Raw genomic sequence first — 24,335 nt, 5'->3', positions numbered from 1 at the left:
AGCTAGCGAGGCTGTCCTGACGCGCTTGCCTGCTCTCTCGCGAAACGAATTTCTCACGCGATCAGGGTACAACGTGTATGTGGACAGAAGCTTCAGGCATGTCCAGTCGATGACCATGCTCGTTCAGATCATGCATACTCGTAGTCTCTTGGTCTCACCCCGCACTCGTCGTCGCTCGGACCCTCTGTCTCTTCAGAGCCAGAGCCATCAGATCAGTGCCAGTACGCCTTTCTGAGATATACGATGGCTCGGTCTTGGTAGCCTATGAACCCGATGACAGTACATCTGCGGCGCACGTCCTTGCCATTACGAATGTAGATCATTTTGCAGCGTCCCCGTATCGCGACAAAGGCAACAGGCGAACTACTTGATAATGTAGACATATCCTGAGTCAGCCTCGCCGATATGCGTGACATTCCTGTCATAAACTAGTATGCTGTATGCAGCGCTAGGCATCGTGATGCTGTTACTGTGATGTGTAGGCTCCGAGACAGTCGGTCGCCCGAGGCCAAGAGAATGTCGGCAGGCAGACTGCAAGCTGCCAGACGCGATGGAATGCATCGCTTGCTCGGCTGCGCTGCTCGAATGGTGTCCAAGTATGCCAGTACACCGGACGGACGATACTTTGTAGACCACACGGGTCGACTGTGGCGCTGCACGAATCCTTCTCTCGACGAGACAGAGCGACAGAGATGGGTCAAGAAACTCATGGACGCCCGCCGAGAAGTGCGTACGACCAAGGGCACGTCGGGAGAGAGGAGCACTCGTGCAAAAGTGCAAGAAGCCAAAGAGGCTCTGGGAGAACGAGGGGCGGTCTGGTGGAGGCAAGAGAGTGAAGATGATAGAGATTGGAATCGGTTCATGGTCAAGAACACGCCTTATGCTGCCTGGCATACGGGTCTGACAAACGACGAGTCTGGCAGCACGCCAAGCAGTAGCAAAAGTAGATCGGAGCAGACAGAGCGAGGCAAACGCGATCGACCCCATGAAGGCCCCCAGGATGACGACGATGAGGATGTCGAGGACGGCCATGAGCAGCCGAGACGATCCGCTCGCTTGTCCAAGCAGCAGTCATGATCACATGCATCACACCAAGCGTCATCTGAGCCCGATCAGTCCTGTTGTCGTACCAGAACTGTCCGTGCATTGTCATTGAGATGATAGCAATCTGGCATCGCGTAGACGGGCGCGCGTTTGGCACTGAGTTTGGTAGCCTGTCGGCCTTGTGAGTCGGGGCAGTGGTCCACTAGCCGAGCGCTGTAGCCCTCTGGCGTGAGGACAGACGGGTGGGGAGGTGCGAGGAAGCAGAAAGCCAGGCTAGCAACGGCTCATCGACGGATGAGACACAAGAGTGCCGGCTGAAGCAGGGGCTACCTCATCAACCTTGACAGCTGCAAACTTCAACACAGTCCGGCCTGTCTCGACCTGCCAGCTTGGGTCTCTTCTGACGAGGTGAGCCCAGCCGCGCTCAGCTCCCCCTCGGGTTGATTGTGTCATCTGCACAGCTCGACGGCAGCATACACGAGTGAATGGCGAGCGTGCCGTGAGCTCATCGTGAGCAGCTAGCTTGTGCGACGGTCGGGTGATCCAAAGAGAAACTAAGAGATGGATCGTTCACCGCCTGAAGCAGCTCTGCTTTCGAACAGGACGGTCAGTAACAGCTCAAAACGTCGTCCGGTGCCGTCGTACATCGAGCAAGACAGTCGGCCGCTGTCTCGCTCACCCGTCGGATGGCACAGTCCCTCTCACACGGTCGCCTGGGACGAGATGCATGGCTCTACAGACGACCAGAGCCAGCAGCAAGGGCGTCACGCGTCAGGATCATCGCGACAAGCTACTCCCCAAGCCAATGATCGCTCCCACGAGAATGAGCCACCTTTGCTCGACTTTGATGATCCCCTCACGAGCGACAAACTCATCCTCCAGCATCCGCGCACAGCAGACACAACATCGCTATCGCAACGCAGGAGTATATCGACGGCAAGTATAGACGCGGCCTCAAAGCGGCCTCTGCCCAACGTGCCATCACCTACCCCTTCGCGTCTGTCGATCGCGCCCATAGACACAACCTCTCTCAGCAATGCCAAGCGATACGTCTCTGCTCCTTCTTCTGCCTCTGCAAGGCGTCCGATCCAATCTCAGCCAGACGCGACTTACAAAGGCCTCGGCCTAGGTCTGCCGCCCATTTCTGCCCAAGCAAACCATGACGACGCACCTCGAACTGCTCCCTTGATCACTACAGGCGTCAGACTGGGCGTATCTCATTCGATGGCATCTGGACTCGCCCAATTCGCCCATGCGCCCCTTTCGCCTGAGCAAACCAATACCGAGTTGCCCAGTCCGCCTCTGGATGCGCAACAAGAGCAAGACAGACGACAAGATCTCATCGGATTGGGTGATCTGGCCACGCCCAGATGGACTTCTCAGATCTACGAAAGGAGATGGGCAGACCGACCTGTCTCTACCCAGAGCAGAGAGGGCTCGCCCGTCTCTCGCCCTCAAACGCGCTCTCTGTATCAAGCAGTGAGTCTGTCGCGATTATGACAAGCTTGTTCGTATTGACGTTCGAACACAGGATGGAGCGCTAGCCTCTGCTCGTTATCCACTCTCGCCTCAAGTCCCATCGAAAACGGCTAGCGCAAGCTCGACGCCGCCGCTGCCTCAACCAAAGTCGGACTCCTCGGCAACATCCCGACGACCTTCCTCTGCCTCAATGGGCAAGGAGCGTCGATCTCAGCCAGATGAGACAAAGGCCAAGAAGCGAGCTTCCCTCACATCGCCAGCGGCACTTTCGCAGACTGTCATGCGGGCCTCGCGCAGATCGCACGAACAGAGCCTACATGTGAACCAGCAAGCTACGAGTGCAGAGGAGATTGTCGATGCCGATCGTGATATGGCAGACGCGCTCAGAAAGCTAGACGGTCTCTCTGCTCCTCACTCCGCCACTAGACGATCCAAAGAGGATGCCAGAAGAAAATCTGCCACGCCCTCTCTACCCGTGCCCGTTGCGAATATGCGAAGGCATAGCGAGGCATACCATCTTCCGAGCTCGTCGACTGCAGCACAACAGCCCGGTATCAAGAGGACCTCATCGAGTTCACGTGCAACACGAGATCAACCTGCTGCGACTTTGCCTCTACCTCCGACTCCCAACGGTGGCTGGCCTTCGTCAGGCGAATCGAACCAATCCGTCCTACTGACCGAGTCAAACTCGTCCTCGTCTTCACCTCGTACAATGGGCGGAACGTCCTCACTCTTGCTAAGGAGCAACAGCGGAACGGGAAGCAGCTTGGCAGGCAAACGCGTCTCGCGTTATCGAACGCAATCTGCTTCCTCCTCTGCTACTACCGCCCCCGCTGCTTCTCCTCAATATCCTAGCCAAGCACTGCATAAGCACGAGGACGATAGTCGAGACACAAGTCTTGTCTTGGATGATGATGGCTCGACATTGGCTGCTCAGGATGGTTCTGCACTCATCCCACCCGTGCCGCCTCTGCCTCAACACTGGGAGAAGGAGCGAGAGACGGCCGCCCATCGCTTGTCGATGGCTACAGGCGATCATGCTCGCTCAAGCGCGCTCATCAATGACCAAGCAAGAGCAAGCATGGCTGGTTCGCCCAAGGATACATCCTCAAGGCGGACGCCAACCAAGAAATGGAGCCTCACCTCTGCTCTCTTCACTTCGCTCACCTCTTCCGGTGGCTCATCCGCCGGTTCGAACAACAGCAAGTCGCCCTCTCTTTCGCGCTCGACGACCTCAACAACGGTCAACGAGCCCAGCTTTGATCCTGCTACGCTCACGCTCGGCAAGAGTACTGCGAGCAAGCACAAGAGCCTGCCTGCTGCGAATATCCTCAAGCCAAGACGCGATCGACATGCATCTGTCAGAGACGTATATAGCTTTGAGCCTTCCGGCGTATCCGGCACCAGTCAGTATATGACCAGCTCGGTCAGCCAAGGCACAGGTCTCGCTCGTCTGGCAGCTCTGTCCAACGATCAGCAGCAGGACGAATCGCCTCCCTTGCCGCAGGCTCTCACAGATCCCTTTGACCCCGCAACGCCAACACCACCAGTGCCGCCAACGGAAGAAGCCGAACGCTCGGGCAGAAAATCAATACTTGATTTCTTATCGCGTCGGCGCAAGTCTGTCTCCTACCCTGCCGGCTCTATGCAGGCCAGAGCAGAGCCCATGCCTGCGCCGCCAGCCCACCTGGCTGCCTCGATAGGCTCGGGATCGAATGTGACGCCCACTGCAGCGGTCTCGAGCCCCCCAATTGCCACGAGCTCGGTCATGGGCAAAGTCTCCGAGCGATCTCGTCGGCTCAGTGTTGCAACCACGCAGCTACTTCGCAAGCGAGCAAAGGTGAGTTCATGCTTGTGCAGTGAGATAAAGCTCACCAACTTTGTCCTACAGACGGTTAGCCAGCCTAGCGCGCCTCTTGCGGAAGCAGCCAGTCCTATGGCAGCTGTGCCTGTACCGTCTCTACCCGTGCCTGAATTCTCATCACTGCAGCAAGATACCCTTCGAGCCACCTCGCATGTCTCTGTCCAATCACAAGAGCCGCGTCAATCCGGCTCGACCAGCCTATCACCCTCGCAAGACGTCGACGCACTGGACGCGAATGCGATAGACGATGCACAGCGAGCATCTGCCTATCTGGCAGCCACGCCCGTCGTCGTCACCTCATCTACCACCACAAGGATACCCCGCGCTATTGCTCGTACTGGCTCATTGACACGCCGGACAAGCCAGATCGCGCCCGCCACCGCAGTGCAAGGTCAAGGAAATGCACAGAATGGCATGCCGTCATCACACAATGCTTTGCCGGATCTACCAACCGATTCGAACGAGGTACGCAGCACGATGCCTGCGCCTAAGCCACCAGCGCCAGTATCACGATCTTCGCTGTATCTGCCAACGCTATCTAGCAGACAAAAGATGGTTGGTCAGCCTGCACAGGTCATCTCGGGCCCATCAGTCAAACGCTCGAGCGTCACTTTGCCGGCTGCAGGTTCCACGGAGAAGAAAGTCGGACGATCCATGAGTCAAAAACTCAACGTGACCTCTCGATTCAGGACATCTGTCAACCTGTCTAGTGCTGGGTCATCTCGGCCTTCATCAGTAGCCTCATCGCTTGCAGGCAGCTCTCGTGGACCAACGCCTCAGAGTACATCATCTCTCGAAGAACGCGATCGCTTGGCTGATCAAGAAATGGCCGAGTTCGTTGAGCGTCAGATCCACAAGCGCGCGCAAGCAGGTGCAAGTCGCGCCGAGCTTCGCCAACTGTGTGAGTTCCCAGGCTTGGCCGAAAGCCTGCCCGCTCGTCAACCCGGCGATGCATTACTCGAATGGTATTCTCAGCTCACGCCCTATGAGCACGATGAAGTTCTCGAGTACGATGAAGTCTACTTTGGCGGTCTCAAGGCCGACAAGATCGCAGCTGTCAGGACTCACACGACGCAGAATTATGGCTTTGACGATGAGCGCGGCGACTACATTGTCAAGTCGCACGATCACGTTTGCTTTCGGTATGAGATTGTGGGCACGCTCGGCAAAGGCTCGTTCGGACAAGTTCTACAGTGTCGTGATCACAAGACAGGTCAGACAGTCGCTCTCAAAATCATCCGCAACAAGAAACGGTTCCATCATCAAGCGCTGGTCGAGATCAAAGTCCTCGAGAACTTGCGTAAATGGGATCCCGATGACGAATGCTATGTCCTCAAAATGACACAGCACTTCGAGTTCCGCGGCCATCTCTGCATCGTCAACGAATTGCTCGGTATGAATCTGTACGAGCTCATCAAGGCCAACTCGTTCGTCGGCTTCTCGACCAATCTCATCCGACGCTTTGCGACTCAAATTCTCGAAGCGCTCGTGCTTCTGCGTCATCATCGCGTCGTGCATTGCGATCTCAAGCCGGAGAATATATTGCTCAGGCATCCCACGAAGAGTGGCGTCAAGGTCATCGATTTTGGCAGCTCTTGCTTCGAGAATGAAAAAAGTGAGCTTGTCATGATGCCAATCATACATAGGCTAATCCAGCGCGCAGTCTATACCTATATCCAGAGCAGGTTCTACCGCTCCCCAGAGGTCATCCTCGGCATGGACTATCATATGGCTATCGATATGTTCTCGCTCGGCGCGATCTGTGCAGAACTCTATACTGGCTACCCCATCTTCCCCGGAGAGAACGAGCAAGAGCAGCTGGCATGCATCATGGAGATCATGGGCTTGCCTGAGCGACATATCATCGATCGGGCTTCTCGTCGCAAGCTTTTTTTTGGTACGCCTCCACAACGCAGACAATTCTCTTGCTGACATCTCGGTCAGACTCTACTGGCGCACCTCGCATTGTGGCCAATTCGAAGGGACGCAAACGACGGCCAGGCACCAAAAATCTAGCGCAAGTCCTCAATTGCGACGACGAGCTCTTTGTCGACTTTATCGCACGGTGTCTTGCTTGGGATCCCGATCGACGGATCCAGCCAGCACGTGCTCTGCGACACCCTTTCATTCGACCGGATGTCGTCGTCCCATTGCCAACAGTCCCCATTGCGTCTACTCGACTGCCACGCATGTCAGTACCGAGAGATCAACTGGCGCGCCTGCCTACAGCGCCTGCTGCGCCCGTTATGGCCAGCTCTGCAACGACGGGCCAGCTGCCTAGCCTTACTGCGGGCACGAACGGTAATTCGAGCGAGATGAAGGGTCGACTGCGAGCCATGTCGACTGCCGCGACTGCCTCTCGCTTGCCACGATGGACTGCCAACATAGCACCTCGACCGCAACAACAGCAACAGCAAATCTCGCAGCATCTTTCCTGAGGTTCCGTACGCCTTCGTACATCGCAGATTCATGCAAAATGTATCGGTGTACATGTCAAGCATAGAATGCAATGTCTCGCGTGTTCATCATCCTCTACGATTTTGCCTTGAGGAAGGCTTTGAAGTCGACAGGTCCGCCCTTGCTCTCTGCTTCTTTGTAGTGGGGGTTGGCGTGCATGCTTTTGTAGAATGCCTCGATAGACGGATAACTCGGCAACAAACCCATCGACTCTACAGTCTCGTAGATCGTGCTCATCTGAATATCGGCCGCCGTCAAACCCGGTTTGACAAGTCCTTTACCGTCATGACGCGCTAGTTGTGCCTCAATATGCGAAAGCGCCGTCTTTATTCTGGGGTCCATGATCTGCTTGCGTACTTCTGAACTTGCCACTCTGCCGAGCATCATATTGAGTATAAACGTCGACATGACGCTGCCTTCGGCGCAGTGCATCCAGTAGATGTAGTCTGCATACTCCTTCGAAGCAGGATCAACTCGAAGGGGCGAATCTTGACCAAAGCGAGCGAGAATGTATTCGATGCATGCGCCCGATTCGGCAATGGTCGCGCCGTCAACGGTGATGACGGGCGCTTTGCCCATGGGATGGACAGCTTTGAGATCGTCTTGTGCGAGCAGATCATTGCCTCGCTTGTGCTGGACAATGTCGTAAGGGATGCCGAGCTCTTCGAGTAGCCAGAGCACCCGGGTTGAGCGTGACTGTACTCAGCATCAGGCTTGTATGACTAAAGAGCGTGAGGACTGACGTTGTTGAGATGATGCACTGTGACCTTGCTCATTTTGCCCGGTAATGTGCGTGGGCGAGGTCGAGGCAGAACCGGTTATCACGTAATTGCGATGACGCGCTGTCGATCGCGGGGAAATATAAAAAGGTTTATTGCACGACTCACTTCTCGACTCGTTTCTGACGATACAGTCACTTCATACTCCTGCAAGGATCCGACGATGGAGCCTTGAGACTAGCTTTACACGAGCAGTCGATGATGGGAGTCACTCTGTCGAGCGGTGACGCAACAAACGAGAGAATATTGCCAATGATTGAAAGGAACTGCTGAAGCAGCTGACGGGTATCATCATGAGGCGTATTAACTCGTAGACAGGAGAAGCTGGCTCGACAAGAAGACGACAGCTGCGTTCGATTCCGTTCACAAAAGCCGATGTGCACAGACCCAGACGGTAGCCTGGCTGACTATCGAATGATGGGGACCCATCTGTGTAAAGGTGATGAAGCGAACTTGTGCTGCCGATGATGCTTGACATGCTCTACTGCATACGGGCTTGTCATGTCGGAGGCGCATTTGATCGATAAGGATGAGAATGCGGTCGGCAAGAAGAACGACAAGTCACGCTCGAATCTTGCAACCCCGATAGGAGCCCAGAAGGCAGGACTTGCAGACTGCCAGGGATGGTTGCTTCTATGCTGTGCGGATGCAGCGACCGAATGTTCGCCAAAGACGGTTGATCTGCTGTGACGCCTCGAAAGCTCATGCACTTCATTTGGAGGCCCATCTGCTCGTCGGACGAGATCGTGATCCTCGACATCGACGCTGCCGGACGAAGACGACTACTCAAGATTAGCTTCGATGCAGAGAAGAGAAGCGGGCCAGATAGAAATCCGACATCGCACTTCGCTAGCTTGTGCAAAGCTTTGTTTGTCGCCTTGCATGTACTTACAATCGCTCCAACTATTCCGCTTGACATGAGCACTCCCGCATACTCTCTCTTGCTCTCTGCATCGCGATCGGTTTTTCGAGAAACGCAGCAAATGACCTGTCCTGGCATAGCAACCAGAGATCCTGCCCGAGCCACGCGGAGTCTCTCCTGAGAGAACCTGCTGCCACTCACAGGAGCCTCCATGCGTCTCGCGCTCATAGTTTTGGCAGCAGCGGGCCTTGCTCAAGCAGTTTACAGAAGCAGATGCGTCAAATACGCTTTCTGTCAAGTGGTCTGCAACAGCCCTCCCCGATCGGAATTCACTTATCACGTAGAAGCTAGCTCTGTCCCGAGTTTGGCACTCGTCAAGTTCTACAAGATCGACCTGCGCGACGGTGGCAGACGGCTGAGATGCTCGGTTGTACGTACACTCAGCGGAAGCTCGGGGCGTGACCAGATCAATTTGACGCAGAGGACTGATTTTGCCATTGAGACGCAAGTCTGTACGACCGAAGAAGATCCGAGAGACCGTACAGGCAACACATTCTCTGTAGAACATGATGATATCATGCCGCTCGATGTGCTCGACTCGCCTTTCATGGGTCTGTCGCAAGGTCTCAATGCCTGCCAGCACTGACAATCAGGCAGCAACCTTTGAGGCATGCTGCAAGGTGACCCGACAGACTGCTCATAGCCTTTACCTCAAAGCTATGACCATCGCCGATCAGTGGCGATTCATAGCTCGCTCATCCCGTGTGCGAGTCACATGCCAGGCACCTCCGGGGGATGGCCCAGTCCAATCGATCTGTCGCAGCTCCTTCCCCGAGAAATGTACGCTTGGCCACTCGGAATCCAAACGATGACGACTTATTCTTCTGATCAAGTCGAAGCACCTTGCATGGTGCTGACAGGGACGTGCAAAATGGCATATACCTCAACATCTGCAGGCTTTTGCAAAGACACAACAAGCGCGGTCAGCCTGACCGATGCCATGTCAAGTCTGTCTTGAGCAGATCCATGGAATGCATGCGCTCTGCCGCTAGCTTGTTCGACGGACGAGGATCTGCTGACCGTAAATGCTCCATTGGTGATCTCTTCTCACAGCATTCGCTACACCTCGCAATCGCTACAAAACGCACACCAGTAAGGCGCATGACGATCGGCGTTCTCCTCGGAATATGCGGCAGTCCCTATTGCCATCTCTTCCAAATAAACAGCAACGATCGATTCGTACTCGGCATCATTCCATCCCGCGCCGCATTGTAGCGATATTGGCAGTCGCAACCCTCGCAGCAAGGCCCCCCTCCTCTTCGCTCAACGCAGCCTCATCTATTCGTTGCATAGGCGACCGCACACAGCGACCAAATATGGCCCCCATGTGCAGATCTTCTCCTACTCTCCTACAACCTACTCCTTGACAAATAAGAAGCATCTCGCCGCTTCTCTGTACTCGTCATCTACGATGCTTCTCGTGCCTGTCATTCTCGCAGCAGCGCGACTCACGCAAGCCATATTCAGATCTAAATGCGTCAAATATACAGACTGTCGCTTGAGCTGCTTTAGCCCACCTGGGTCCGAGTTCACCTACCATGTCGAAGCCAGCTCGCTCCCGAGTTTAGCTCTCATCAGATTCATCAAGAAGCAAAATGAGGACGGCCGCACACGAATGTACTGCTCCATCGTACGCCAGGGCCGGATCCAGCCAGTATCCTGATGCCATCGATTCGCGCAGAGACCCGAGATAGGCTTCAAGGAGCAGGAATGCAAGGTTGAAGTAGATCCAGCCGATCAAAGTGGCGGATCTTACATTGTCAGCCATTTCGATGAGATACCAATCGATGTAATCGACTCGCAGTACACGGGTCTGTTGCTACCCTTGTGATTTAGCCCCTTGCTAATGAGGTTGCAGCGACCTTCGAATCCTGCTGCAAGGTGCTTCGCAGAACCACACACCAGCTGGATGCGTACAATGAGCAAATGGACAATCAGTGGCGGCTTAGACTCGAAGCGCCGATTGCACAAGTCGTCTGCGACGTGCCCAAAGGTGCAGGCGCAGTCCAATCTATCTGTCGCAGCTCCTTTCCCACACGAAGTATGCCAATCATACTATCATGGCGCTCTTATTTCTCATTCTGTTGACAGTCGCCGCACCATGCAGGATCCATTATGGGACCTGCAAAGTGGACTATGCCTTGACTTTTGGAGCTTTCTGCAAGGAACGGAACGATTCGATCGAACCCGGAAGTCACCCCGGCAGCTTTCAGTCGTCAGCCTAATGCATTTCATTCGACCGTCGCATGCAAGTCTCTCTACGCCACGCGCTGCCCCAATCTTACACATTCTTGAACGAGCAGCCCGCTTAGTGAGAGTCCGTAGGGCTTCGTCGACAGCTCCTCAAACAAAGACAGACGCATTGCATGCGCCGTCCGCTTCACGTCTGCTGAAGGGTCAGAGCAGCGAGGGTCGATCGCCATCGGCTCGACAGCAGGTCATCTCTGTCCTACCCTCATCGCAATCGCGTGATCGCGGCCTCACCTATTTGTTGTGTGGACGACCGCACATAGCGACCGAATATGGCCCCCGCGCCTGTTTTTCCATATCGCAAACCCCTTCTGCGAATGAGAAGCAGTCGACCACTTCTTCGTCCTTTTCGATGCTTCTCGCATTCGTCCTTGTCGCAGCAGCGCGACTCACGCAAGCCATATTCAGATCCAAATGCGTCAAGTATACAGACTGTCGCTTGAACTGTTACAGCCCACCGGGATCCGAATTCACGTATCATGTCGAAGCAAGCTCGCCTGCGAATCTCGCTTTCATCAAATTCTACGATAAAGATTATCCAGATGGCCGTACAAACCTGTTCTGCTCTGTCGCACGCCCTCCCAAGCTCACCGGACTGCTTTGACTGACATTGTTGCGCAGAAAACCGAGTTGGGCTTCAAAGAGCAGACGTGCGCAGTCGTACCGAACGCAGCTGACCAGACCGGCCGAACGTTCACACTAGATCATACCGAAGAGATTCCGCTGGACGTGATTGATTCGCAGTACACGGGTCAGTCTCCAGTCCACGCATCCTGCTTGTATTGACGCCGCCATAGCAACATTCGAGGCCTGCTGCAACGTATTCATAAAAACGACGCATAGAGTGGAGCCACTGGCCCGGCTTAAGATCGAGCAGTGGACTCTTCTCACCCATGCGCCAACAGCGGAAGTCATCTGCGACATGCCCAAAGGCGCCGGCGCGGTTCAGTCTATCTGTCGCAGCTCCTTTCCCACACGACGTATGTCCGTCGAGTCCAATCTACCTGCACTGACTGAGCTTTTCCTGGCTTGACAGTCTCAGCGCCATGCTTGGTCGAATACAATACTTGTCGGGTAGATTACGCATACGTTCACGACGGCTTTTGCCGCGAGAGGAACGATCCCCATGGCCCGCAATGATCCGCTCGTATCAGAGTCTCAATCCAACGGGGTTCAGTCGTCAGCTTATGCATGCCAAATTTGCGGTACTCCAGTCTTGCCATGTTCATCCGCGCGTTCGTATGTACCACTCTGCTTGCATACCAGACATCAACAGACGTGCGCCACGAGCACGCCCAGCGAGGTTTCGCAGCAACGCGTCGCCATGTCATCCGGTCCTTCTCCTGCTCGACTCTCACATGTTGCTCTCTGCTCCCTGCCCGAACGTTGTCTACCTGCAATGCGACCGACCTTACTCATCCTCACGATAGCTTGCTACGTACAAGCTCAGACAAGAGTCAAATGCGTTGGCTATTCCGACTGCGAAGTGGTCTGCTACAGTCCGCCGGGGGCAGAGTTTGATTACGCGGTGCGAGCTACGATGCCGGCAACCTTGGTAGGCATTCGATTCTACAATCTGGTCGAGAGCGACGGCTATAGAGAGCTCAGGTGTGCGGCCGTACGTTCTTCTCCGCATTCATTGTAGAGGCTACTAACGGCCACTTTACGCAGAAATCAGCTCCTGGCTTCGAAGAACAGTTCTGTATGACCGCAGATAGTATGACGCAGCCGGGCGAAATCTTTATCGTTGAGCATGGTGGCGAGCTCCGAGTCGAGGATCTCATAACGCCCTATAAGGGTTGGCGGAATATCTTCTCGACAGTAACAGCACTGATGTCGAGGCAGCAACATTCGAAGCGTGCTGCAGGATCATTCGGCGTACTGCACATAGACTCGACGTGAAGGCAAGACGAGGGCCTGATCAGTGGCATATCATCCCGCATGATCCAACAGTTCTGGTCGTTTGCGATCGCCCGGACGGCGCTGGCTCGACTTCATCAATCTGCCGCAGCTCGTTCCCACAACCATGTGCTTTTGCACTGTCAATCTCCAAAGTGCAAACGTCTGATCCAGATATCCGCTCGCAGTAGAAGCAGCTTGCGAAATTCTCTCGGCTTCGTGTCAGGTACGATACGCGATCGTCGCAGGCAGCTTTTGTAAATGGCCAGACGATATGATGGAACGACCGACGAGCTCATCGTACAGCCTGTGAGCCATCGATGCATCGCTGACATGATACTTCGCATGTCGTCATTGCGACGCGCCACTCCTGTCTTATGGCGCTCCTATCACCTCATGGCCTCACGCGATCTGTCGCTCAGCCAACACCTCCCCAAGATGCGTCTTGCCTCGCTCTTCCTCGCAGTCGCCGGCCTCGTCCGAGCTCAGATCAGATATAAATGTGTCGGGTACTCTGATTGCTACGTAGGGTGCTTCAGCCCACCAGGAGCACCTCTACCCTACGCTGTGCAAGCTGAGCAAGTCGCGACGTTGGTGAAACTCAGCTTCTACAATAAGTATCTGCCTCAGGGAAGGAAGCTCAGCTGCTCTGTCGTGCGCAGGTCACAATCTTGCCTTTGGCCAGCGACTGATCGTATGGGCAGACACCGAGCGAAGGATTCCCAGGGGAAAACTGCGTGGCCGAAGAAAGTGCTGCAGAACCGTCGGGAAACATCTTTTTGGTCGAGCACAGCGGCCCGCTCAACTTGACCCCAGCGTCTTTCTCACCAGACATAAGTAAGTTGCATTCAGCATCAGATGTTCACGGCTGCCGCTCATGCCTTGCTTGACCTAGTGGCGTTCACGACGTGCTGCAAGGTCGTGCGTAGGACATCGCATCGGCTAGATGTCCATCCGCCCACCAGCGTCAAGCCATGGTCATTCGTTGAACGTGAGCCCTTGGTACGGGTCGTCTGTCAAGCGCCCACCGGTCCCGGCGAGGTCTCATCGATCTGTCACAGATACTTCCCTCGTCCATGTAAGCTCGTGCTTCAAGCTTGATATTCTATGGCTCAGTCACAACCTATTACCTGCAGTCCAGGCATCTTGCATGATCGCGCCAAATGGGTGCCAAAAGATGTATGCTGCTGTCCGCGATGGCTTTTGCGGTTGGCCGAAGAGTCAAGCAGAATCGACAGCTCCGCTATCGGCAAATGGCTGATCAATGTAATGCATCTTCGCCTCCCGCTTTGGGGAGATGTCTGGAACAGACTCTGAACGTCGTGCCAGCGCCTCTCGGCATCGACCACAGGCCATCGGCGAGCAGAGCTGACACATCTGACTCGTCTCCAGAGGTTTTTGAGGCCTCTGCTGATCTCTCAACTGTTTCAACAGCTTCCAAACATGCGATGTTGGTCGTCGATCGTGACTCGTCAAGGATGCCAATGGCTTTTGCTCCTCGCTTCTGCTGCGTGTACTTCATACGCTTGGCCCGATCTGCCAGACACTCGTAGCCGCTGCCTTGCATTCGAGGATTGTGTCGTCACTTGTGTCTCGCAGGATGGCGCCATCCAGGCAAGCATACCCATGACAGCCGGTACATTGGCTGGGCTGATACAGGGAGAAAAGACAGTCTGTCGGAGGAGCACAGCGAGAGACGTTCTTGCTTCGATATCGAGCGTCGGCGGCTTGGAAGAAGTTTGGCTGCGTGCGTCTTGCCGCTAGCTTGCTACGAGCACGCTGAGCCTCAGAGTGCAGTACAAGCAGGATCCGATCGTGCTCTCGCCGGCACTCGAATGTAATATCGATAGCGAGCCATCGAGTCCAGCAGAGCAAAGATTTCGATTGAAGGGCGAGTGGTCGATGGCGTTTAGAGATCAGGGACCCTTTGCGCGCACGTACGCCCGTCTGCTGCCAAGCTCGAGCTCACGCGAGCCAAAACAGCCACTCTGGAGGCTTGCTGTATTGTCGAGCGACACTTCACAATCGATCTGAATGCGTTGAGCGGAGAGTGGTCGACCGTCGGCCAACGTATCCAGATGCGCTGTCCTCGGCCTGGACTAGTCGAGCACTTCGACACATGCTTGCGGACGTATGGAAGCAGCTCATGTCAGTTGGAGGCTTCAAGTCGGCCTTGAGCTGATGCGCCGACAGTCTTGCATACTTGCGAGATCTTTGAGGACACCTGCATGTTCTATCTCTTTCCGGTCAGCTACGGCAAATGCTCAAGACCCGGTGATGGAGATGAGTTCGAGATTAAGGAATGACAAGACAAGCGTGGTCGCAGCTGAAGAATTGCATCGATTCATCAAAACGCCCCGTCGCCGTGAGTGGCAACCTCCTCCCTATGCTGACGCCCTCGTGTCAAGCATCTCCTGAGCTCTTCCCTGGTTGCCAAATCTCTCACGCGATCCGAATCACTCGGTCGGTCGACCCTTGCTCCATTCGCATCCACTGCCACCAGACAGACATGCTCATAATTGTCCTGATCTTGTCCCTCTTTTGGGCCCGCTCGGTCGTTTCTGGACCCCAAATACCCAAGACTCGGTCGACATGTCTCGCCTTCCAGAGCTGTATCGTTTGGTGCGCAACGCGAGACAAGAGCCTCCAGGTGATTGCAGCTCGCAAAGCACCTTGATCTATCGTGCTCAAGTGATTGCGGTCAGTTTTTTGCTAGCGCCGGTAGCGAGATCTTCCAGGTTCGATACGCTCCGGCAAACACGCCCATATCTCTCTTCTCTTGCGTACGCGATCTGCGAACAAGACGAAGCTTGCGGTTGAATCGATGCTTGAGCAGATGAAAGCCGACAAGAGTCTGGCCAATCCACCACTGAAATGCTACGTCAACCGAGACAGTGGCGATCCGAACAACTACAAGTACGTCATGCGAGGTGATTGGACGATACCTGGAGAAGACATTGGAAGGTTCTCAGGTAGGCCGATCGGACGATATTGCGTATCGACATCTGATGGAACGTCCTTGTAGAGATCGTCGAAGCTTGTTGCACTGTCGAGAGAAAGTTCGAGGTCGACTTGGACGTCATCACCGGCCAGTGGGACTTCAGAGAAGACGAGATTCACATCCACTGTCCAAAAGTGGCAGAGGGCATGCCTTATGCCGCTCCAGAATGTCGGGAGGTTTTCGAGAAGGATCGTCGGTCACATTGCCCATCATACAATGACTTGTCATTTGACCAGGTGGACAGATTATATCAGCTGCGAGATTCTGGCAGACAGCTGCAACAAAGTCTTCGCGCGCGCGAATAGCAATGGTTGCGACTGGTCCCGCGTCGTCTGGTGAGGCACTGCACAAAGCCGAGACTCTGCGCTGCCTCGGCCGATGCATGTGCTCTCGTTCGCATGCAATGATTACGACGATATTCGTCCAGTGACTCTATCGTCTGGCGTGGCGAGAGCTTGCGCGTAACAGCCAAAACGAAACCGTGTCCTTCCGAGCAAGAATGCCTGACATGAGCTCACGAGGGGCACACGGCATCGCTCGCCGATGGGTCTCCTAGCGATTGCTGACCTCGCCATACGCATTTACCGCAGCTGAGAACGGACGCTTTGACGACACCGCATCGATCGAGTAGCTCACACTTGCTCGTGTCTGCACCTTGCATGAGCATCGCCACTGCGCCCATAGATCGACATACGCTGGCCGGGGAAGATACTCCTGCAAAAGGCATAATGTTCGGGAACGAAATAGTCTCCCGAGCATTCGAATTGTGCTGTCACCGGGGGGTCTAGTTCTTCATGGTCGCCTGTCATGCAGATCAATTCTGCGCTTTCATAGTAAAGCTGATTCCCTGACCTGTGATCCAGTCCACCTTGTAGCGACGTAGCATGTTCACTTTGCAACACTTTTTGATGATATCTGACGCGACAGCGTCAGACCAGGTATGCAGAAGTCAACGAATCAGCTCACCTTGCTGACCGCCCACGCTGTTCGTGATGGGTAAGTCTCGCAGAGTCCATAGCCAACTCACAACATGATCCGGCGAGAAGAAGTCTGTCACAGCGTGGCAAGTGACTTGGGGTTCGGTCTTCGGAGTGCCCTGCAGCATGGACACGCAGAAAATTGCGGAGAAAACAGGGGCAAAAGCGCGCCAGGTCAGTGCGCGAGCCAAATCGAAACAGGGTAGGTCGTACACAGTAGGCCTCTTTGCTGTTAATGTGCGGGCCAAGTGAGAAGTAGGTGAGCGATGGGCCAAAGCCCGCAGAGACCTCAATGGCGTTCCCGCGCAAATCTGTCTTGCATTCCACTTTGCAAGGCAAGTGGCCGAGGCAGAGGCTGAATTGCTTCGCAGGGTAGCGGCAAGCTATTGATGCAAAGAGGAATGTGAAAAAGCAGAGGAGAGTGGCCGCCTTCATGTGTGCAGGGGTGGCCAGGGCCAGGTGATGAGTGAAGTGGAAGTTGTCTCCACATCACCCCCCTCTCAGCCGAGGCGACACCCCCACATTGCATTTTTGCTTGCGGCAAAAATCAAAGCCAACGCTGCTCTCGAAGTGTAGCGACCATCATGGTGTCTGCGAATCCAGTGGCAGCTGCGACTGGCCCGCCCCAAGAAGACTCGGCGACTAGCAAAGCCAATGCCGTCGCGCAAGAGGGTCAAGACAGTGGCATGAGCCCAAGTGACTCTCATGCTCAGAACAACGGTACTGCACCTCATCGAGGCAGAGGAAGAGGCCGAGGAGCGCGGACTGCAAGGGGAGGAGCGAGAGGCGCAGGTTCGAACAGGCGTCAAGGTGGTCCCAATCCGACTGAAGACGGATCAGCCCCTCAGGATCCCACGAGCAATGAAGCTAGCGAGAGTCCTGCGCCTGCTGCTGCTGCTGCTCCTACTTCTGGTCATCGCAGACGGCAGTCTACTAGAGCTGGACCTGGGAACACACAAGCACAACCGACAGACAGAGATGACAGAGAGGTAGAGACGGCAGAATCGCTCGAGCTCAGAAAACGCTTTCCACCAGAGAAGTTGGCGACGCTCAAGTCTATCTTCTCAGACTGGAAGGATCAAGATCTGCTCTTCACGCTCGGCGAGGCCAATGGTGATCTCGAGCTGGCGATCGGGCGAATCTCAGGCGGTACGCGCCTTGCTCTCAGTACTTCCAAAAGTCCCCGTAGCTGAGACGTGAAGCATTTTGACAGGTCAAGCCACGCAATGGTCATCTACATCTGCAAAGAAGATCAAGAAGCCCGTCAAGCCAAGCGGAGCGGCGGGAGACGCGTCCGTGGCCGACGGCAGCGCATTGCCATCAAGAGGTCGAGGAGGTCTTAGAGGTGCTCGAGGAGGCCTTGCTGGAGGTATGCCGCCTCAGAGCCAAAGGTCGACACAAAATGATTGTCTATTGCACAGGTCTACGAGGCACAGCAAGAGGAGCAAGAGGCGCAGCGAGAGGAGTACCACGCAATCCATCGAGACTCGCAAACGGCCATGCACAACCAGCCCAGACCAGCACTGCAGGCCTGGAAGAGGCGCCCGTTGAAGATTGGTCCAACGAACCTACTGCATCATCTTCAGTAGCAGAATGGTCCACGCCTACGACCTCTACACCCGCCCAGACGCCTGCTGCCGCCACGCTTGGACCATGGGCAGGATGGGGCAAGAAACGCGAAGTCGTCCAGCCACCGCCTGCACAGCCAGAAATCCAGGTGCCAGCAGAGCAACCGACAGAGCTGACACAAGAAGCCCTCGCAAGCAAGGACGCTGTCGAATCCTGGTCGACTCCCGCCGGAGGTGCTACGCTGCTCTCGCGCTTGATGGGTTCCGCTGCTGCTCCGACAGGAGCCGACGCAATGTTGCACAAAGACGCGCCGAAAGCGCCTGATAGCAATGTTGCTGTGCTCGACGGAGAAGCAGGCCGGGACGCGGGCATCACGCCTTTGCCTTCACCGCCGAAACCGAGCCGCGTCATTCAACCTGGCACGACAGTTTCTTGGGCGCAGATCGCAAAGTGAGCATCTCTGCTGGCTGAATTGTGTGCTGGACGCTGACACTTGCCGACAGAGCGCAAGAGATCAAGAAGGCAGCACAAGCTGCTGCTGCACCGTCTTCGGCCTCCCGTCAAGCGCCAGTCGAGCCGCAAGTCGAGCAAGTCAACATGCATCCTCAGCCTAGTCAACCAGTCTCGCATGACCCATGGGGCAATACGCCAGCGGCAGCCGCAGCCGCGACAGCGCACGATCCCCAATCGCTCGGCATTGGCGAGGCGTGGGCAGATTCTGTGCTTGCAAGCCAGCCTGAGCCTGAGCACGCTGCGCCTGCATCACTTCCTCCACCAGGAATCAATACGGCTGGCAAGCTAGCAGTCGACACGCCAGCAGCAGAAGCGGGCGCGCCGCTGCATAAGGACGTCGGAGTTTCTGCTTCGCTCGGCCCCGATCCCAGTGATCTCATGGGTCCTCCCGGTCTGGCCGCTCGCCGTACTCAAAACCAGAGATTGAAGCAAGATGCACCGGTGGTCATGCCCATCGAGCGAGCAGTCGAGAGCGTCGGCGTGCAATTTGGCAGCTTGGGCGTGCACGAGTCTGAACAACAGCAGCCTGCTCAGCCTGCACATGTGCAGCCAAGGTAGGCCTGATGATCATGTGATTCGAATCTACTGACATTGAGATGACCAGCTATACCGCAGCAGACCCTCAGCTGTCTGCTCAACAAGCGCAGCAAGCTTACTACGAGCAACAGTATCGCCAACAGCAGCTGCAGCAAGCACAGCAGCAACAGCCACAGCAGCAGCACTATCAGCAATCGCAGCCAGGATACACCGACAAGAACGTGTCTCAATCTGGCCCTGGCTACCAGTATGGCCACCCCAGTGGCTTCAGCTCGGGTCTGCACAACTCTGGCTACGGTGCTGCTAGTCTGACAGCGCCTTCTCAAGCTTCGCCAAGTGTCAACTCACCTTATGCATCGCTCGTGGGTGACACATACCAGCAAAGTTCACAGCCAACGCAAGGCACAACGCCTTCACCGCATGTACCAGCTCAGCAGACAGGCTATGGTTCTTACGGTCAGCAGGCTCAGCAGACGCATGGCTACGGCAATCATCAAGCAGACTATTCTCATCTGTACAGCGGACAAGATCGCCAACAACAGCATGGATTCAGCGGCTATGACGCCTACGGACAGCCCGCTTACAACCGTGCTCACAATGAGGATCAGAGCAAGCTTGGTGCGCCTCAAAATGGCTACCAAGCGCCCGGAACACCGTCTGCACCCCAGCAGCACAACGGGCATGCTTCGAATGATGCTCGTCAAGCACCTCAAAGCCAACAACAACCGCCTCAAACTCAGCAGCAGCAACAGCAGCAACAACAGTATCAGCAATCGATGATGGGCTACTATCCATACTATCCTTACGGACAACCCGCATACAGCCCTGCGGCTTATCAAGGCAACCCTCAAGCGCCGAATTATCCTCAGCACTATGGCATGCAAGCACCTGCGCCTTACTACCAGATGAGCGGTCGACCTGGTCAGAATTACGGTCAACATGGTCAGCACGGCCAGCAAAATGCTAGCTACGGCCAGCAAAACTCTGGCTATGGCCAACGTCAGACGAATCAAGGCGGCAACTACGGCTCGGCGCCGGCACAGACCGGCTACGGTGCCAGCCCTGCTGCCCCCTCGGGTCCTTACGCATCCTACAGCACAGGAGGATATGACAATAGCGGACGAGCGAGCGCTGGCCAGCCTCAGCAAGTCGCGACAGGTCTCGCGGGTCAAGACCGTTCGCAAGACTACACGCAGGCTTTCAAGGACTTCTTCTGAGCTTGCTGTGAGCATCTGTTCAGAGGGAATGGAGCTACACCTCTCGAGAATGTCATGCGATGCAATTTTCAGTGTTTACGTCAGTGTGACATGACTCAGTGTGATTGATCTAGCTAGCATCGCTCGAGTACGATTGCGATGCCCTGTCCGCCGCCGATGCAGGCTGCGCCGACAGCATATCGCTTGTCGAGTCTGATGAGGTTGTGGACGAGGTTGGCAGTGATGCGAGCGCCAGATGCTCCGAGTGGGTGTCCCAGCGCTGTACCAACTGTCAGTGAACTCCTGAACAGAAGAAGAAGAGCGACATACCAATCGCACCGCCAAAGATGTTGGACTTCTCATTAGGCAGCTTGAGCTCACGCTGCACAGAGAGCCATTGCGCTGCAAAGGCCTCGTTGATATCGAACAGATCGATGTCGTCAATGTTGAGCGATGCACGCTCTAGGGCGCCCTGAATTGCTCGAACGGGTCCGATGCCCATGATAGATGGCTCAACAGCGACGACGTGATAGCTCAAGATTCGTGCGAGAGGTTTGAGACCGTATCGCTTGACACCTTCTTCGCTCGCAACAACGTTGGCAGCTGCACCGTCGCAGATACCGCTCGCATTGCCCGCACTGACCACGCCGCCCTTCTTGAATACGGCGGGCAATTTAGTCATTGCGGCCAAGTCGACCTTGGGTCTCGGATGTTCGTCGATTTCGAACGACTCAACAGCGCCCTTGCGTCCCGGTACACTGACGGGTGCGATCTCGTCTTTGAATGCGCCCGCTTCTTGTGCTGCTGCCCATCGATGCTGAGACTGAACGGCATAGTTGTCGCATTCTTCTCGCGTGATACCGAACTTGTCAGCGAGATTCTCTGCTGTTATACCCATTGGCGTGACGGTAGGGAAGCGATCTGTCAATGCTGCTGCGAGAGAGTCTTCCAGCTTGAGATCGACGCCATACTTTGATCCAAATCGCGCCGCGCCAGCCAGCGTGTCTACCCTGACATGTCAACCGTCTGAGCATTGCGCAGTGGTCTGAGCCTACATGGTGCCATGGACATATTCTCTGTGCCGCCAGTGAGAACGACGTTGCTCTCGCCGAGCTTGATCTCTTGCACGGCATTGACGATCGTTTGGAATCCAGAGCCACACAGCCTGCCAGACGCGCGAGCACACACACGCTCAGTCACATCAACATGGGCGCGCAATGCCATTGTACCTGTTGATAGTGAGAGCTGGCACTTCTACAGGCAGCTTGGCGTGGTGTCCGACGTGCCGCGCTAGGTAAGCGCCCGAATTGTCGCTCTGGAGCACACTGCCAAAGATGACTTGGTCAAACTTGACACCTTCTGGCAGCTCGGCAATAGCCGCTCTGGAGGCTAAGCCACCGAGTGCAGCCGCATTGAACGACTTGAGTTTGCCGCCGAACGCTCCGAACCTGCACAGAGCAATGTCAATTGGTAGGACCACGAGATCTTGCTGTTCGAGCTCACGGCGTCCGTTTTGCTGCTACAATGAATGCTTGGGTCGTCATGGTGGCTTATGCGAGCTGCCGGATGCTCGCAGAAGTCGCGAAGGAGGTCGGTCAATCGCTGACTGTCAGGTCGTCGCTTTCAGGCAATTCGATTCATTTCTATTCCTCGCGCCGATCTCGTCCGAAGAAGGACCGTCGACTGTCTTCGCCGCAAACGCAGACTTCGGGCTGCAAAGCACAACTTCCAGCTTGGACTTCTGATTCCGCGAACACTGTGTCATTTTGACAATCAAGACCGTAACATGATAGCGAATTGCGGCCATGAGGACGGCTTGTCTGGCCCCTCCGATGAGGATGTTCTTGTAAGCTCAGTCGACGAGTCAGCACCCATACGCGATCCTCAACAAGCACACTTGAAGCGCGCATACCTCATGACCAAGGTGTACTGTGCTGTCTGCCTCAATGTCTGGGACGGCTCGTCTCCTCGTTGCGTCGGGCCCTGCCGCGAAAGGGCTTTATGACGGCTGTCTTGGTTTCATTTGGGCATGCACTGACTCGGTTGACCATGCTTAGCGCCAGTATGGCTACACACAAGTACAGTGACGCTGCTTTCTCACGGCAGGCCGAGTCTCACCTGATCTTTCAGACATTGCATCGCGGCTGGAAGCAATTCGAGAGCTTCAGTGCAGCCTTTGGCTCACTCTATTTTGTCGGCGGTACGTACCAATCTGCGTCATGGGTACCAGAATGTCACGCCATCACATCGATTCAGGTATCCGCATCCTCTTTTCGATCGGCATAAAGTCTGGCGGTCCGGTTGCGCTCTGGTATGCTCGACTCGCTTTCTCTTTAGACATCTTGAGGATGAGAGCAGGTCTGGCTTCCTGCTGACTATACCTTTGATGTGCATCATCGCAGCCGTCTTGGCCGAAGTGTGTTCAGCCGTACCGCTCTCGGGGTCCATCTACATCTGGGCAGCCGATGCTGGGGGTCCCAAGTACGGGCGTCTCTTCGGCTTTGTCACGTACGCTTTTTCCTCCTTCGGCGAGATCAGGACCTGTTCTCAATGTGGGCCAGTGCTTTCTGGTCCACTACTGCATGGACATCATTTGTGGCATGTAATACTCAAGCTACGACCAATTTCCTCATATCTGAGCTTAATGCTTTCCATGCGACGTTTGATGGCCCGCTCGACTACAGCAACTTCGAATACCGCCTCGTCGCATGGCTCTGCGCTCAGGTCTTCCTTGCACTTGCCATTCTTACCAATCTCATGCCGCCTCGCGTGTTTACCTGGATCTTCAGAGGCAGCTTTGCCATCATCATGATCGATTTCGTTATGACCATGACCTGGCTCCCCATCGGCGTTGCCCGCACGTATGGCTTTCAGCCGGCTAGTTTCCTGCTCACCTACTACAATGGCACCGGCGCTCCAGATATATGGAATATCATGCTAGTCTTTCTGTCGACTTCGGGTGTCATGACAGGATTTGACGCTGCTGGACATATCGCTGAAGAAACGCAAGGAGCAAGTCTCAGGACAGCACGAGGACTCTTCTGGGGATGCGCAGCAACAGGCATTCTTGCCTTTCCCGTGCTCATGCTCTTTCTGCTCTGTTCTCCCTCGCTTGACGTTCTCTTTGCGTTGGATGCGCCACAGCCCTTTGTCAACCTGTATGCTCTCGCGCTCGGAAACGCGGGTCAGATTGTGATGACTGCAGTTGCAATCTTTGGGCTCTTCATGGTCGGCCACTCTGAGCTTGATTGCGGCGTTCGCTGATCGGTATCGAGCGATGACAGAATACCAGTCTGGCCATCGTAGCAGCTTCTCGACTGATCTATGCGATCGCTCGCGACGGCGTCCTGCCCGGCTCGATATGGATCAGTCGAATTAGCGAGCATGGCCAGCCGCGCAACGCTGTTCTCTTCATCTGGATCGTCTCCGCGGCTCTCATTTGTACCATCCTGCCATCACAAGTCGCCTTCACCTCGCTCGTATCTGCCGCCGGACTGCCTCTCATCACTTCATACGCTCTCGTCGCAGGCGCACGCGTCTTCTGCACGCCGCACAAGTACAGAGAAGCAAAGTGGAACAACGGCCCCTTCTCCTTGCCCTTTTGCTGGATCGCGTTGATCTGGTCGCTCTTTCTCACGGCCGTATTGCTCTCGCCGTACCAATTCCCGGTCACAGCTCAGACGTTCAACTTCGGACCACCCATTTGGGCTGCAGTGACCATGATGGGCATCGTCTCGTACTTTTACGTGCCCGAGAGCGTTTGGCTCAGCAAGCGTCACTTTGCGGTAGAGCACAGCTCGACTGGCGCCGCGGAAGCACAAGCTCGGAAGAAGATCAGAGCTTGAGCT

The 24,335-nt window shown here is 55.3% G+C and overlaps 11 protein-coding genes across 11 annotated transcripts; 8 read left to right on the top strand and 3 right to left on the bottom strand.

Moving 5' to 3' along the window:
• Positions 1-6: 6 nt before the first annotated feature.
• On the top strand, positions 7-1,111 carry L969DRAFT_88532 (uncharacterized protein). The gene is made up of 2 exons (XM_014712169.1): positions 7-75; positions 128-1,111. The coding sequence occupies exon 2, from the start codon at positions 475-477 to the stop codon at positions 1,075-1,077; it is 603 nt and encodes a 200-aa protein (XP_014567655.1). The 5' UTR covers positions 7-75; positions 128-474; the 3' UTR covers positions 1,078-1,111.
• A 494-nt stretch (positions 1,112-1,605) lies between these two features.
• On the top strand, positions 1,606-6,825 carry L969DRAFT_50374 (uncharacterized protein; the record flags this gene model as incomplete). Its single annotated transcript, XM_014712168.1, has 5 exons — positions 1,606-2,523; positions 2,576-4,363; positions 4,415-6,002; positions 6,051-6,284; positions 6,332-6,825. 5 exons carry the CDS (start codon positions 1,606-1,608, stop codon positions 6,823-6,825), a joined length of 5,022 nt encoding a protein of 1,673 aa, XP_014567654.1.
• Positions 6,826-6,919: 94 nt separating this feature from the next.
• Positions 6,920-7,620, bottom strand: L969DRAFT_50475 (uncharacterized protein; the record flags this gene model as incomplete). The annotated part of the gene is made up of 2 exons (XM_014712167.1): positions 6,920-7,540; positions 7,588-7,620. The coding sequence occupies 2 exons, from the start codon at positions 7,618-7,620 to the stop codon at positions 6,920-6,922; spliced, it is 654 nt and encodes a 217-aa protein (XP_014567653.1).
• Positions 7,621-8,253: 633 nt separating this feature from the next.
• Positions 8,254-12,697, top strand: L969DRAFT_625620 (uncharacterized protein; the record flags this gene model as incomplete). The annotated part of the gene is made up of 14 exons (XM_014712166.1): positions 8,254-8,915; positions 8,967-9,096; positions 9,143-9,325; positions 9,379-9,409; positions 10,058-10,175; positions 10,227-10,356; positions 10,404-10,586; positions 10,637-10,760; positions 11,249-11,366; positions 11,417-11,546; positions 11,593-11,775; positions 11,832-11,869; positions 12,072-12,413; positions 12,467-12,697. The coding sequence occupies exons 1-14, from the start codon at positions 8,697-8,699 to the stop codon at positions 12,695-12,697; spliced, it is 2,160 nt and encodes a 719-aa protein (XP_014567652.1). The 5' UTR covers positions 8,254-8,696.
• Positions 12,698-12,955: 258 nt separating this feature from the next.
• Positions 12,956-13,955, top strand: L969DRAFT_49676 (uncharacterized protein; the record flags this gene model as incomplete). The annotated part of the gene is made up of 4 exons (XM_014712165.1): positions 12,956-13,348; positions 13,399-13,531; positions 13,590-13,772; positions 13,831-13,955. The coding sequence occupies 4 exons, from the start codon at positions 12,956-12,958 to the stop codon at positions 13,953-13,955; spliced, it is 834 nt and encodes a 277-aa protein (XP_014567651.1).
• Positions 13,861-15,259, top strand: L969DRAFT_508240 (uncharacterized protein). The gene is made up of 6 exons (XM_014712164.1): positions 13,861-13,960; positions 14,024-14,308; positions 14,367-14,441; positions 14,501-14,627; positions 14,678-14,842; positions 14,888-15,259. The coding sequence occupies exons 2-6, from the start codon at positions 14,138-14,140 to the stop codon at positions 14,998-15,000; spliced, it is 651 nt and encodes a 216-aa protein (XP_014567650.1). The 5' UTR covers positions 13,861-13,960; positions 14,024-14,137; the 3' UTR covers positions 15,001-15,259.
• Positions 14,498-15,474, top strand: L969DRAFT_88525 (uncharacterized protein). Its single transcript, XM_014712163.1, has 2 exons — positions 14,498-14,842; positions 14,888-15,474. The coding sequence occupies exon 2, from the start codon at positions 14,997-14,999 to the stop codon at positions 15,369-15,371; it is 375 nt and encodes a 124-aa protein (XP_014567649.1). The 5' UTR covers positions 14,498-14,842; positions 14,888-14,996; the 3' UTR covers positions 15,372-15,474.
• Positions 15,475-15,604: 130 nt separating this feature from the next.
• L969DRAFT_95233 (uncharacterized protein) lies at positions 15,605-17,107 on the bottom strand (the record flags this gene model as incomplete). Its single annotated transcript, XM_014712162.1, has 6 exons — positions 15,605-15,819; positions 16,263-16,343; positions 16,390-16,497; positions 16,548-16,610; positions 16,662-16,791; positions 16,886-17,107. 6 exons carry the CDS (start codon positions 17,105-17,107, stop codon positions 15,605-15,607), a joined length of 819 nt encoding a protein of 272 aa, XP_014567648.1.
• An 84-nt stretch (positions 17,108-17,191) lies between these two features.
• L969DRAFT_88521 (uncharacterized protein) lies at positions 17,192-20,768 on the top strand. Its single transcript, XM_014712161.1, has 5 exons — positions 17,192-17,821; positions 17,886-18,041; positions 18,094-18,691; positions 18,745-19,308; positions 19,359-20,768. The coding sequence occupies exons 1-5, from the start codon at positions 17,257-17,259 to the stop codon at positions 20,506-20,508; spliced, it is 3,033 nt and encodes a 1,010-aa protein (XP_014567647.1). The 5' UTR covers positions 17,192-17,256; the 3' UTR covers positions 20,509-20,768.
• Positions 20,564-22,126, bottom strand: L969DRAFT_88519 (uncharacterized protein). The gene is made up of 5 exons (XM_014712160.1): positions 21,991-22,126; positions 21,717-21,935; positions 21,543-21,652; positions 20,818-21,492; positions 20,564-20,767 (listed from the first exon to the last, which is right to left on the bottom strand). The coding sequence occupies exons 1-5, from the start codon at positions 22,029-22,031 to the stop codon at positions 20,622-20,624; spliced, it is 1,191 nt and encodes a 396-aa protein (XP_014567646.1). The 5' UTR covers positions 22,032-22,126; the 3' UTR covers positions 20,564-20,621.
• Positions 22,127-22,273: 147 nt separating this feature from the next.
• Positions 22,274-24,332, top strand: L969DRAFT_50109 (uncharacterized protein; the record flags this gene model as incomplete). The annotated part of the gene is made up of 7 exons (XM_014712159.1): positions 22,274-22,423; positions 22,545-22,565; positions 22,618-22,687; positions 22,744-22,782; positions 22,890-22,995; positions 23,049-23,715; positions 23,772-24,332. The coding sequence occupies 7 exons, from the start codon at positions 22,274-22,276 to the stop codon at positions 24,330-24,332; spliced, it is 1,614 nt and encodes a 537-aa protein (XP_014567645.1).
• Between the last annotated feature and the right edge of the window lie 3 nt (positions 24,333-24,335).

This window comes from Mixia osmundae (assembly GCF_000708205.1).
Source record: "Mixia osmundae IAM 14324 unplaced genomic scaffold scaffold_6, whole genome shotgun sequence".
Taxonomy (NCBI): domain Eukaryota; kingdom Fungi; phylum Basidiomycota; class Mixiomycetes; order Mixiales; family Mixiaceae; genus Mixia; species Mixia osmundae.
Note: the sequence above shows the minus strand (reverse complement) of the source record. Positions and strands in the feature narration are given on the sequence as shown.

Coding starts and splice junctions, on each gene's coding strand:
- L969DRAFT_88532 (XM_014712169.1), top strand. CDS start 475: ATGTGTAGGCTCCGAGACAGTCGGTCGCCCGAGGCCAAGAGAATGTCG.
- L969DRAFT_88525 (XM_014712163.1), top strand. CDS start 14,997: ATGACAAGACAAGCGTGGTCGCAGCTGAAGAATTGCATCGATTCATCA.
- L969DRAFT_88519 (XM_014712160.1), bottom strand. CDS start 22,031: ATGACGACCCAAGCATTCATTGTAGCAGCAAAACGGACGCC. Junction 21,493..21,542: donor GAATATGTCCATGGCACCAT/GTAGGCTCAGAC, acceptor ATGTCAGGGTAG/ACACGCTGGCTGGCGCGGCG. Junction 20,768..20,817: donor CATCTTTGGCGGTGCGATTG/GTATGTCGCTCT, acceptor CAGTTGGTACAG/CGCTGGGACACCCACTCGGA.
- L969DRAFT_508240 (XM_014712164.1), top strand. CDS start 14,138: ATGCGATGTTGGTCGTCGATCGTGACTCGTCAAGGATGCCAATGGCTT. Junction 14,309..14,366: donor CGCAGGATGGCGCCATCCAG/GCAAGCATACCC, acceptor GAGAAAAGACAG/TCTGTCGGAGGAGCACAGCG. Junction 14,442..14,500: donor CTTGGAAGAAGTTTGGCTGC/GTGCGTCTTGCC, acceptor CAGTACAAGCAG/GATCCGATCGTGCTCTCGCC.
- L969DRAFT_88521 (XM_014712161.1), top strand. CDS start 17,257: ATGGTGTCTGCGAATCCAGTGGCAGCTGCGACTGGCCCGCCCCAAGAA. Junction 18,692..18,744: donor TCTTGGGCGCAGATCGCAAA/GTGAGCATCTCT, acceptor ACTTGCCGACAG/AGCGCAAGAGATCAAGAAGG. Junction 19,309..19,358: donor CCTGCACATGTGCAGCCAAG/GTAGGCCTGATG, acceptor TGAGATGACCAG/CTATACCGCAGCAGACCCTC.